At 42.1% G+C, this 12416-nt stretch overlaps 1 protein-coding gene across 1 annotated transcript in view; it reads left to right on the top strand.

The window, feature by feature from the left end:
* Positions 1–12416, top strand: part of SDHB (succinate dehydrogenase complex iron sulfur subunit B) — a 39426-nt gene that overhangs the window by 7212 nt on the left and 19798 nt on the right. Inside the window, exon 2 of the mRNA XM_002750332.5 lies at positions 1819–1946. Within this exon, the coding sequence (XP_002750378.1) occupies positions 1819–1946 (128 nt within the window). The remainder of the gene's footprint in view (positions 1–1818; positions 1947–12416) is intronic.

The raw sequence follows: 12416 nt of genomic DNA, 5'->3' as shown, positions 1-12416 counted from the left end.
GAAAGCTGATCAGTTGCTGAGGGTAGGGAAAGGGGTCTGATGGCAAAGGGCACAAGAGACCTTTTTGGATGGAAATGTTCTGTTGTAATTGTGCTGGGATTACATTGCTTTGTCAAAACTTATCGTGTTATAACCTTAAAATTAGTGAATTTTATTGTAATGAATTATACCTTATTAAATCGAACAGAAAAAAAGACCCAAAAAATGGGGCATTAAGCAAGCAAAGTCCACTGGAGCTGATAACTTCAGGAATCCTTCCTCTTCTCACTTCCTCCCAAATACCACAAGGTGGCACTAGTCAAATGTTCATGTCGGTTTACAAAATGGAGTTCCTGGTGAAAAAAAACATTTGTAGAAATGACTTTCCTTTTGTTGATGAATTTAGCCAGCTTGGTGATAAGGTAGAACACAGCTTTCATCTTAACTTTCATTTTCTTCATACATTTTCTTCTTTTCTACTGATAGCTGATGTTTATATTTTCGGCTTCAGTTAGTACTGGACACTTTACCAACAAGTAACGTTACTGGTCGAGGGTCTTGACTACAAGTCCTCTAGGTTTTTGGCATGTTGAACAAAGAATCGGACAAAGCACACAAAGCAATGGAAGACGAAAGCATAGATTTATTGAAATGAAAGTACACTCCACAGAGTGGGAGTGGGCTCGAGCGAGTGGGCTCGAGCAAGTGGCTCAAGAGCCCCAGAGGTAAAAGTCTTCTGGGGTTTAAGTACCCTGTAGGGATTTCTTATTGGCTACACCCTAGGCAAATGAAGACTTGGCCTGAGACCAATCAGAGGCTGTAGTAAAGGCTCCCTGTCTCCAAATCCTGTTCTGCTGCCTCAGTAATAAACACCATTGCATTTTTTGTTTCGTAATTAGTCAGTTAACTTTCAGAGTTTTTACTTTATCAGTTCATTTTTTTTGATTAGCAGCCCTGGATTATGGTCCAAATATATTTTTTTTGAGACAGAGTCTTACTCTGTCGCCCAGGCTAGCTAGAGCCCAGTGGCATGATCACAGCTCTCCGCAGCCTCAACCTCTCAGGCCTGAGTGATCCTCCCACCTCTGCCTCCTGAGATGCACACCACCACACCCAGCTAATTTTTTATTTTTTGTAGAGATGGGGTTTTGCCACCTGTCGCGGGCTGGTTTCAAACTCATGGGCTCAAGCAATTCTCTCACCTCGGCCTCCCAAAGTGCTGAGATTGCAGGTGTGAGCCACTGCCCCCAGACCACACCCCACACTCCTTCCCCTTAATTCCTGTTTGTCAAACCTCCATTTAGATGTCACTAGAGGAAGCCTTCTCTGACTCTTAAACTCATTTAAGTCTCTGCTGTAGGCCAGGCATAGTGGCTCATGCCTGTAATCCAAGCACTATGGAGGCCAAGGTGGGCGGATCACCTGAGGTCGGGAATTCAAGACCAGCCTGACCAACATGGTGAAACCCTGTCTTTAAAAAAAAAAAAAAGTCTCTGCTGTATGCATCCAGAGCTCCCTGTACTTTCCCATGAGTATCATTCTTTATATTTCTTGTGAATGTTTAATTTAACTCTTGTTCACTACAAAGTAAGTTCTGTGAAGATGAAGATTTTTATGTATTTTATTAAGTGTTGTATCACTAGCCCCTAATAACCATGTCTGACATGTTAGCATATGGTAGGTGCTTAATACTTGTTGGATATTGAATGACTGCCTTTCCCAGGAAGATTATGTATTAGTAATGCGTGGGTATATATCCAGTGTTACATCTATTGTACCAGCTAAATGGAATTATCTTGCATTTTTTTTTTCTTTTTTGTGAACTTTTAAAAATTTCAGGCCTGCCGAGGAGCCCAGACAGCTGCAGCTGCAGCTCCCCGTATCAAGAAATTTGCCATCTATCGATGGGACCCAGACAAAGCTGGTGACAAACCTCATATGCAGACTTATGAAGTTGACCTTAATAAGTGAGTATGTCTGTGAAAGCCAGGTGTAAAAGGAGAGCTCTTGATTTGATTCAGGGACATGCTTTTCACATCTTCGGAAGGCTTAAAAATCCAAGATCGGCTGGGCGTGATGGCTCACGCCTATAATCCCAGCACTTTGGGAGGCCAAGGCGGGTGGATCACAAGGTCAAGAGATTGAGACCATCCTGGTCAACATAGTGAAACCCCGTCTCTACTAAAAATACAAAAATTAGCTGGGCATGGTGGTGCACACCTGTAGTCCCAACTACTTGGGAAGCTGAGGTGGGAGAATTGCCTGAACCCAGGAGGCGGAGGTTGCAGTGAGCCGAGATCGTGCCATTGCACTCCAGCCTGGGTAACAAGAGGGAAACTCAGTCTCAAAAAAAAAAAAAAAAAAAAAAAAAAAAAATCCAAGATCATTCAGTGGCTCTGGAATCTGTCATCTTGCTTTTAAGATAGGAATGAGGTTGGGCCAGGTGCAGTGTGTCACGCCTGTGATCCCAGCACTTTGGGAGGCCAGGGCAGGTCATCTCTGCATCATTTGAGGTCAGGAGTTTAAGACTAACCTGACCAACATAGGGAAACCCCGTCTCTACTAAAAATACAAAAATTAGCCGGGTATGGTGGCCCATGCCTATAATCCCAGCTATTCAGGAGGCTGAGGCAGGAGAATCTCTTGAACTCAGGAGATGGAGGTTACAGTGAGCCAAGATCGCACTATTGCACACCAGTCTGGGCAACAGAGCAAAACTCCATCTCAAAACAAAGAAAGTATGATAGATTTCTAGAAATACTGGTAGTTAACTTTATGCACAGTATTTGAAGTCATTTAGCATATTACCATTTTTTTAATGCTGAATGTATTGATTATATCTTACATCTCTGGACCTGTGTTTTCTATAATTTCAGAACTACAGGAAACTTGCCTAGAATGGACAGGGTAGGGATGTGGTTAAAATGTTTAAAATTGGACTCGTGTGGGCTGGGCATGATGGCCCACGCCTGTAATCCCAGACACTTGGGCAGGCCAAGGCAGGTGGATCATGAGGTCAGGAGTTCAGGACCTGGCTGGCCAACATAGTTTCACCCCTGGGCACCTGTCATTCCAGCTACACAGGAGGCTGAGGCAGGAAAATCAGTTGAACCCAGGAGGTAGAGGTTACAGTGAGCTGAGATCACACCATTGTACTCCAGCCTGGGCAATACGGCAAGACTCTGTCTCAAAAAAAAAAAAATATTGGGCTTGTTAGTTCTCTATTTCTGTCAGAGCAAATTACCACGAACTTAGTGACTTAAAATAACCTAAATCTATTATCTTTTTTTTTTTTTTTTTTTTTTTTTAAGACAGAGTTTCGCTCTTGTTACCCAGGCTGGAGTGCAATGGCGCAATCTCGGCTCACCACAACCTCCGCCTCCTGGGTTCAGGCAATTCTCCTGCCTCAGCCTCCTGAGTAGCTGGGATTACAGGCACGCGCCACCATGCCCAGCTAACTTTTTGTATTTTTTTAGTAGAGATGGGGTTTCACCATATTGACCAGGATGGTCTCGATCTCTTGACCTTGTGATCCACCCGCCTCGGCCTCCCAAAGTGCTGGGATTACAGGCTTGAGCCACCGCGCCCGGCCCTAAATTTATTATCTTATAGTTTTACAGGTCAGAAGACTGGTATAGCCTCATCAGATTAAAATCAAGGTGTCAGCAGGCTACGCTCCTTTCTGGAGCCTAAGGGAAAATATTTTTTGTCCATTTGCGCTATTGGTAGAATCTAGTTCCTTGTGGTTGTGAGCCCGAGGTCCCTGTCATCCTGCTGGCTGTAAGGTGAGGGCTCTTCCAAGTTTCTAGAGGCTGCCGCATCCTTGGCTCTTGACCTCTTCTTCCATCTTCAAAACCAGCAGCAGCAGGTTGAGTCCTTCTTCATGTCACATCTCTCAAACCCACTCTTATGATATCTTTCACTTTTAAGGAACTCCACAGTTAGCCAAAGAAAGAATCTAGCAAGCTGGGCTCTGTCCTCCTGCTGCTCCACTCCACGCCCCCATACAACCAGAACTGTTCTCTGATCTATTTTATTTGTAAGTGAATAAGTGTTTTATTTGTTTCAAACAAAAGCTTCTGTGGCACCAAAAAAAAAAAAAAGTTTGAAAACCACAAATACTCTAAATGCTTATTTTGACTTTCTGTAATGGCACATAAATGCTGTTATGAGGTAGCATTAATTGATATATAACCTTCTTAAATAGATACAATTTTCAAATGCTTAGCAACCAAAAGTACCTAGCAAAATTCAAAGGAATAGAAATTGCACAGACCACATTTTCTGACCAAAATACAATAAAACTAAGAACTCATATTAAAAATTTAAATAGGCCAGGCACAGTGGCTCAGGCTTATGATCCCAGCACTTTGGGAGGCCGAGGCAGATGAATCACTTGAGGTCAGGCATTGGAGACCAGCACGGCCAACATGGTGAAACCTTGTCTCTACTAAAATATAAAAATAAGCTGGGCATTGTGGTGGGTGCTTGTAATCCCAACTACCTGGGAGGCTGAGATTGGGCTTGAACCTGGGAGGCGGAGGTTGCAGTAACCCAAGATCACACCACTGCATTCCAACCTGGGTGACAGAGTGAGACTCTGTCTCAAAAAATAAATACATGCATACATACGCACAAAAAACCCTAACTGCTTAGAAGCTAAAAAGTACATTTCTGACTACCTATTTAGTCAAGGAACACGTTAAAAATATTGCCAGATACTTAGAAAATAACAACATTGCAAATCAAAACTTACGGAATGTGGCTAAAACTGGAAAAGTTAAATTCATAATTTTTTTTTTGAGACAGGGTCTCGTTATCACCCAGGTTATAGTACAGTGGCATGCTCATGGCTCACTGCAGCCTCAACCTCCCAGGCTCAAGCAGCCTCACCCTTCCAAGTTACTGGGACGATAGGCACATGCCACCACACCCAACTAAGTTTTGTATTTTTTGGAGAGACTAAGTTTCACTATGTTGCCCAGGCTGGTCTCAAACTCCTGGGCTCAAGTGACCCCACCCACCTCAGCCTCCCAAAGTGCTGGGATTACAGGCATGAGCCATAGCACCCAGCCTGTAACATTTTTTTTTAAGACAGAGTCTTGCTGTGTCACCCAGGCTGGTGTGCAGAGGCATGATCTCAGCTCACTGTAACCTCCACCTCCCACATTCAAACAATTCTCCTGCCTCAGCCTCCAGAGTAGATGGGACTACACGGGGTTTCACCATATTGGCCAGGCTGAACTATTTTTTAATGATAAAATAATATAAAGAATCTTTGGGTTCACTTCCAGTTTTGGCACAGTAGCTCTCTCATCAGACTAGCCCTCCTACAAATAACAATTATCAACTCTGGACAAATATAAGAAACAACTGCCTGAACACTGGAGAAGGACCAAGAGTAGACAGACACTGGAGGGGAGTAGACACTTGGAAGAATGAAATGGTATTGAACAAATTACTGTTTTATTCTTACATGTTTTTGCCTGAGGACAGGTCCAAATTGGTATGGGAAGTGACAGGACTAACACTTCAATGGAAAACCACAGTCTGTCTGAGTGCATTGGCTCATGCCTATAATCTCAGCACTTTGGGAAGCACCAAAGCAGGACAACATGGTGAAACCCCCATCGCTACTAAAAATACAAAAATTAGCCAGGCATGGTGCCACATGACTATAATCCTAGCCACTCGGGAAGCTGATGGGGAAGAATCACTTGAACAAGGGAGGCGGAGGTTGCAGTGAGCCAAGACCTGCATGCCCCTGCACTCCAGCCTGGGCAACAGAGTGAGACTCTGTCTCCAAAAAAAAAAAATCTTAGCTTGAATAACAAGAAGACTCATTTTGGGGCTTCCACAACCGCTAGGAAATGAGAAAGCCTGTAAAGAAGAGAACCACAGAGGAGGAACACTAAATTCTGTTCACAGACTCTGCCCAAATCTTGCATTCAGCCATATTAATTGCCTGTGTAAAATTTTAAAATCTACCCTTTTCAGAATAATATAATATAATCCAGATTTTCTACAGCATATTAATTTTTTTTTTTTTAGTCTGAGTTTCACTCTGTCGCTCAGGCCGGAGTGGTACGATCTTGGCTCACTGCAACCTCCGCCTCCTGGGTTCAAGTGATTCCTTTGCCTCAGCCTCCCGAGTAGCTGGGACTACAGGCCCCTGCCACCACACCAAGCTAGTTTTTGTATTTTTTAGTAGAGATGGGGTTTCACCATGTTGGCCAGGCTGGTCTTGAACTCCTGGCCTCAGGTGATCCACCCCCCTCAGCCTCCCAAAGCACTGGGATTACAGGCACAAGCCACTGCACCCAGCCAAAATGTAAACAATTTTCTCATAGATATAGGAAATTATGCTCATAATGAAATAGGAAATTTCATTAGAGAAGTAGCAACTGTTGAAAAGCCGAATGGAAAATCTAGTACTGAAAAATACAGTATTTGAAAAGGAAAATTTACTGGATGGTCTTAGCAGATTGGAAATGGCAGTAAGAAGAATCAGCGCTTAAAAATATTAATGGGGGGAACAATCCAAGATGGCCGATCGATAACAGCTCGGGATTGCAGCTCTCAGTCAAAGCTCAGAGAACTAGAGAACGCCACACTTTCAGACAAATTCTGGTCGCTCACGGAGCAGAAGATCCCCAGTGGAGGAACCACACAGGTCGCCAGCGTGACTCTTGTGGCCGGCGCAGCAGTTTCGCCGGCACTTCGGCACGGCAGCTCTCGGAGCAGAGTAAACAGGGCCGGCTCCCCTTCTGACCGAGGTTTGGAGGACCCACATGGGTCCCCAGCACGACTCCTGAGACCAGCACAGCGGCTGTGACAGCACCTCAGCGCGGCAGATCTCGGCGCAGAGTAAACAAGACTGGTTCCCCTTCTGACCGAGGTTTGGAGCCAGGGGAAGGCAGAGTCACCCATTACGGACACAAGAAAGAAGCCAGACAGGAGAATCCTGGGCAGAAAAGCACCATCAGTCTTAACCCTGCCATTCTGGCCCTGGGAACTAACAACTGGGACGTTCAATCAAGAGACCTAATCTGAAAGTTGGTAATTTCAAAGACGACAGGAAGATAAATGTACAATGATGGGAAGAAACCAGCGTAAAAATGCTGAGAATACTCAAAATCAGAACGCCTCACCCTCTAAAGATGATCACAGTTCCACATCAACAATGGAACAAGGCTTGATGGAGAACGAGCGCATCCCAATGACAGAATCACTCTTCAAGGAATGGATAATAAGAAACTTCTGTGAGTTAAAAGAACATGTTGTAGCCCAACGTAAAGAAACTAGGAACTTTGAAAAAAGGTTTGACGAAATCCTATTGAGAATAGCCAACTTAGAGAGGAATATAAGTGAATTAATGGAACTGAAGAATACAATACAGGAACTCCAAGAAGTACGCACAGGTTTAAACACTCAAATTGTTCAAGCAGAAGAAAGGATATCAGAGATCAAAGTCCAACTTAATGAAAGAAAACAAGAAGACAAGATTAGAGATAAAAGGATCAAAAGGAATGAGCAAAGTCTCCAAGAAATGTGGGACTATGTAAAAGACCAAATTTACGTTTGATAGGTGTACCTGAATGCCATGGAGAGAATGAATCCAAGCTGGAAAATACCCTTCAGGATATTATTCAGGAAAATTTTCCTAAACTAGCAAAGCAGGTCAATATTCAACCCCAGGTAATACAGAGAACACCACAAAGATATTCCTCAAGAAGAGCAACCCCAAGGCACAGAATCATTAGATTCACCAGGATTGAAATGAAGGAGAAAATACTAAGGGTAGCCAGAGAGAAAGGTCAGGGTAGCCAGAGAGAAAGGTCAGGTTACCCACAAAGGCAAGCCTATCAGACTTAGAGCAGATCTCTCAGCAGAAACTCTACAAGCCAGAAGAGAGTTGGGGCCAATATTCAACATCCTCAAAGAACAGAACCTTCAGCCCAGAATTTCATATCCAGCCAAACTAAGCTTCACAACTGAAGGAAAAATAAAATCTTTTATGAACAAGCAAGTACTCAGAGATTTTATTACCACCAGGCCTGCTTTACAAGAGCTTCTGAAAGAGGCATTACACATAGAAAGAAACAACCAGTATTAGCCCTACTAAAAATATACCAAAAAGTAAAGAACACCAACATAAAGAAGAATTTTCATCAACGAATGGATCAAACAGCCAGTTAACATCAAATGGCAGTAACCCTAAATTTAAATCGACTAAATCCCCCAATCAAAAGACACTGCCAAAACCCAACAGCATGTTACATCCAGACCTGTTTCACATGCAAGGATACACAAAGACTCAAAACAAAGGGATGGAGAAAGATTTACCAACCAAATGGAGAGCAAAAATAAATAAATAAATAAAAAGCAGGAGTTGCAATTCTCGTAGCGAATAAAATAGATTTTAAAGCAACAAAGATATAGTGGTAAAAGGATCAATACAACAACAAGAGCTAACGATACTAACACCCAGATACATACAGACTTAGATTCAATGAGACAGAAAATAAGGATGTCAAGGACTCGAACTTAGATCCGGAACAAGTAAACTTAATAAATATTTATAGAGCTCTCCACTTCACATACATAAAATATACATTCTTGTCAATACCACATCACACCTACTCATAGGTTTAAATGAAACATTGATTGGCCATTATTAATACCCATTTTTTTTTTTTTTTCAGAATAAAGCAATATTTCCGTTCACCCTCCCTCTCGCTCTTCCTCTTTCCTTCTCTCCTTTACTCATTTTTTTCTTTCCTTCTCTCAAAAAAAAAAAAATATTAATAGAGCCGGGCGCGGTGGCTCACGCCTGTAATCCCAGCACTTTGGGAGGCCGAGGCGGGTGGATCACAAGGTCAAGAGATCGAGACCATTCTGGTCAACATGGTGAAACCCTGTCTCTACTAAAAATATAAAAAATTAGCTGGGCATGGTGGTACATGCCTGTAATTCCAGCTACTCGGGAGGCTGAGGCGGGAGAATTGCCTGAACCCAGGAGGTGGAGGTTGCGTTGAGCCGAGATCGCGCCATTGCACTCCAGCCTGGGTAACAAGAGCGAAACTCCATCTCAAAAATAAATTAATTAATAAATAAATAAATATTAATAGAAATTATTGGTTTTTTTGTTTTGTTTTGTTTTGTATTTTTGACAGAGTCTTGCTCTGTCATCCAGGCTGGAGTGCAGTAGCATGACCTTAGCTCACTGCAACCTCTGCCTTCTGGACTTAAGCATTTCTCCCACCTCAGCCTCTCGAGTAGCTGGGATTACAGATGTGCACCACCATGCCCAACTAATTTGTGGTATTTTTAGTAGAGATGAAGTTTCGCCATGTTGGCCAGGCTGGTCTTGAACTCTTGACCTCCTAGGTATGAGCTGCTGCACCCTGCCGAAATTATCTGTTCTTAAGAAAAGAAAGAAAGATTTTTGAAAAGGGAAAGAGTTCCTGTGATCGATGGACAGTATCAAAAGGTCTAGGGCAGGCATGGTAGCTCATGCCTGTAATCCCAGCACTTTGGGAAGCTGAGGCAGAAGGATCACTTGAGGCCAGGAGTCCAAGACCAGCTTGGGCAACCTGTGAGACCTGTCTCTCCCCCAAAAAAATATTTTTTGAAAAATTAGCCAGGCATGGTGGCACAGACCTGTAGTCCCAGCTATTTGGGAGGCTGAGGTGGGAAGTTGGCTTGAGCTTAGGAGCTTGAGGCTGCTATGTGCTACAGTTATGCCACTGCACTCCAACCTAGTCAACAGAGCAAGACCATGGATGGATGGCTGGCTGGATGGATCTAACACACATGTAATTGGACTTCCAGAAAAAATAGAGAGAAAAGGCAAAATATATATCTATTTGAAGAACTCATGGCCAAGAATTTCCTGAGCCCATGAAAGACATCATTTACATATCCAAGAAGCTTAGTGAGCCCCAAATAGCTAAATAAAAATAAAACTGTCCTGCTCCATGATGTCAAATTGCCGTCAACCAAAAATAGGAAAAAAATCTTGAACGCAGCTGGAGACAAACAACATATTACATACAAGGAAATCATATGAATGATTGCTGACTTCTCATTGGAAACTGGAGGCCAAGAGACAGTGAAATAGCATCTTTAAAGTACTAAAAGAAAAACTGTCAGCCTAGAGTTCCACGTTCAGAAAAAAAGATTCTTCAAGATGATTATAAAATGACAGCATTTTCAGATAAACGGAAGGTAAAAAGAATTCATAGCCAGAAGAGGAGTACTACGAAATGCTATAGGAAGTTAGTCAGGCCGAGGAAAAATATACCAGGTGAAGAAGACTTGGCTCTTAGAGAAGGAATCAGGAGGGAGCGCTGGACACGGTAGCTATATGGATAAACGTAAAAGGATTTTTTCCTCTTAATTTTGTTAAAACTGATATGACTGTTTAAAGCGAAGTTATGATATTCTGTAATATGTAACTCATATAGATGTAATGCATATGATAACTAGTGTAGCGGCTGGTAATAGCAGGGTAAATAGACCTGTAATAATGTAGCAGGATTCTTACATTACTTAAAGTGGCACAATAGTAACTCTAAATAGGCCATGAAAAGTTAAAGATGTAAATTATAATTCTGAAGTAACTTTTTTTTTCTTCTGAAATAGGGTCTCACTCTGTCATCCAGTCTGGAATGCAATAGCATGATCACGGCTAACTATGCCCTCCGAGGCTCAAACAGTCCTCCCTCCCTGAGACCTCTCAGGCTCAAGCAGTCCTCCCACTTCAGCCTCCTGTGTACCTGGGACCACAAGCATGTACCATCCATCATGCCTCGCCAAATTTTTTTTTTTTTTCTAATAGAGACAGGGTCTCACTATGTTGCCCAGGCTGGTCTCCTGGGCTCAAGCAGTCCTCCTCCGTCAACCTCCCAAAGTGCTAGGATTACAGGTGTGAGTCACCATGCCCAGCCAAGAGTAATCATTTTTTTAAATGCAAAGAGATGTGGCTAAAGAGCCAATATATAAATTAAAATTGATTTCTAAAAATACTTACTTAGTCTAAAAATATTACTTAGAATAAGAAAGGAAGAAAAAACCAGCAGCAAAATGATGGCACAAATAGTAAAATGATAGACCTAAATCCAGACATGTCAATAACTATATTAAATGTAAAAACCATTAAATACTCCCAGTTAAAAAGCCAACAGTGTCAGAATAGATTTTTTAAAGAAGCAAAACCCAACTATATGTTGTATAAAGTGCAAGAAAAATAAATAATACATTTGAAAATCAGTGTAATTCACCATATTAACAGAATAAAGGAGAAAAACCATTTGATTCCTTTAATATTATATGCAGAAAAGCATTTGGCAAGATTTAACACTCATTCATGATTTTTAAAAATGATAATAAGGCCAGGCACAGTGGCTCAAGCCTGTAATCCCAGCACTTTGGGAGGCCGAGGCAGGTGGACCACGAGATCAAGAGATTGAGACCATCCTCGTCAACATGGTGAAACCCCGTCTCTACTAAAAATACAAAAAATTAGCTGGGCATGGTGGCGCATGCCTGTAATCCCAGCTACTCAGGAGGCTGAGGCAGGAGAATTGCCTGAACCCAGGAGGCAGAGGTTGTGGTGAGCCAAGATGGCGCCATTGCACTCCAGCCTGGGTAAAAGAGAGAAACGTCTCCAAAAAAAAAAAAAAGAAGATAATGGGTTAAAATGGTAATTGTCACAGTGTATATTTTAACAGAATAAATAAATAAAACTATAAGGAATTTAAATAAAAAGGAATAGTCCTAATTTTACTTAAATAATAGTGACTATAAATAGGAAAAGAAGGGAACTTCCTCAGCCAGGTGATGACTGTGAAAACCACAGCTAATTGCATACTTTATTATGAATGTTGAACACTTTCCCCATAAGATCAGGAACAAGGAAGATTGTCTGCTCTGTATTTGAGTTCAGCATTGTACTGAAGGTTCTAGCCAGTGCATCAAAGGCAAGTAAAAGAAGTAGAAGGCATATGTAAGCTTGGAAAGGAAGAAATTAAACTAACTCTAGTCACAGGCAACATGATTATTTATACAGAAAATTTCAGGGAGTCTACAAAACCAGAAGAATAGGTAAATTTAGCAAGGCTGCGGGATGCAAGGTCAGTATACGAAATATTATTTTTGTGTGTATTTCAGTGGCTACAAATAATTCTATTTTTTATACTAGCATCAGCCATTCATAATTTCACTGGAGGCTCAGCCAGGGAAATTGGACAAGAAAAAGAAACTGGAAAAGAAGAAGTAAAACTGTCTCTCATAGATAACATGATCTTGTAACACAAAATCTTGGGCAGGCACAGTGGCTCATGTTGTAATCCCAGCATTTTGAAAAGCTGAAGCAGAATTGCTTGAGCCCCGGCGTTGGAGACCAGCTGGGCAACAAAATGAAACCCCCATCT

Source organism: Callithrix jacchus, chromosome 7 (genome assembly GCF_049354715.1).
Source record: "Callithrix jacchus isolate 240 chromosome 7, calJac240_pri, whole genome shotgun sequence".
Classification (NCBI taxonomy): domain Eukaryota; kingdom Metazoa; phylum Chordata; class Mammalia; order Primates; family Cebidae; genus Callithrix; species Callithrix jacchus.
Note: the sequence above shows the minus strand (reverse complement) of the source record. Positions and strands in the feature narration are given on the sequence as shown.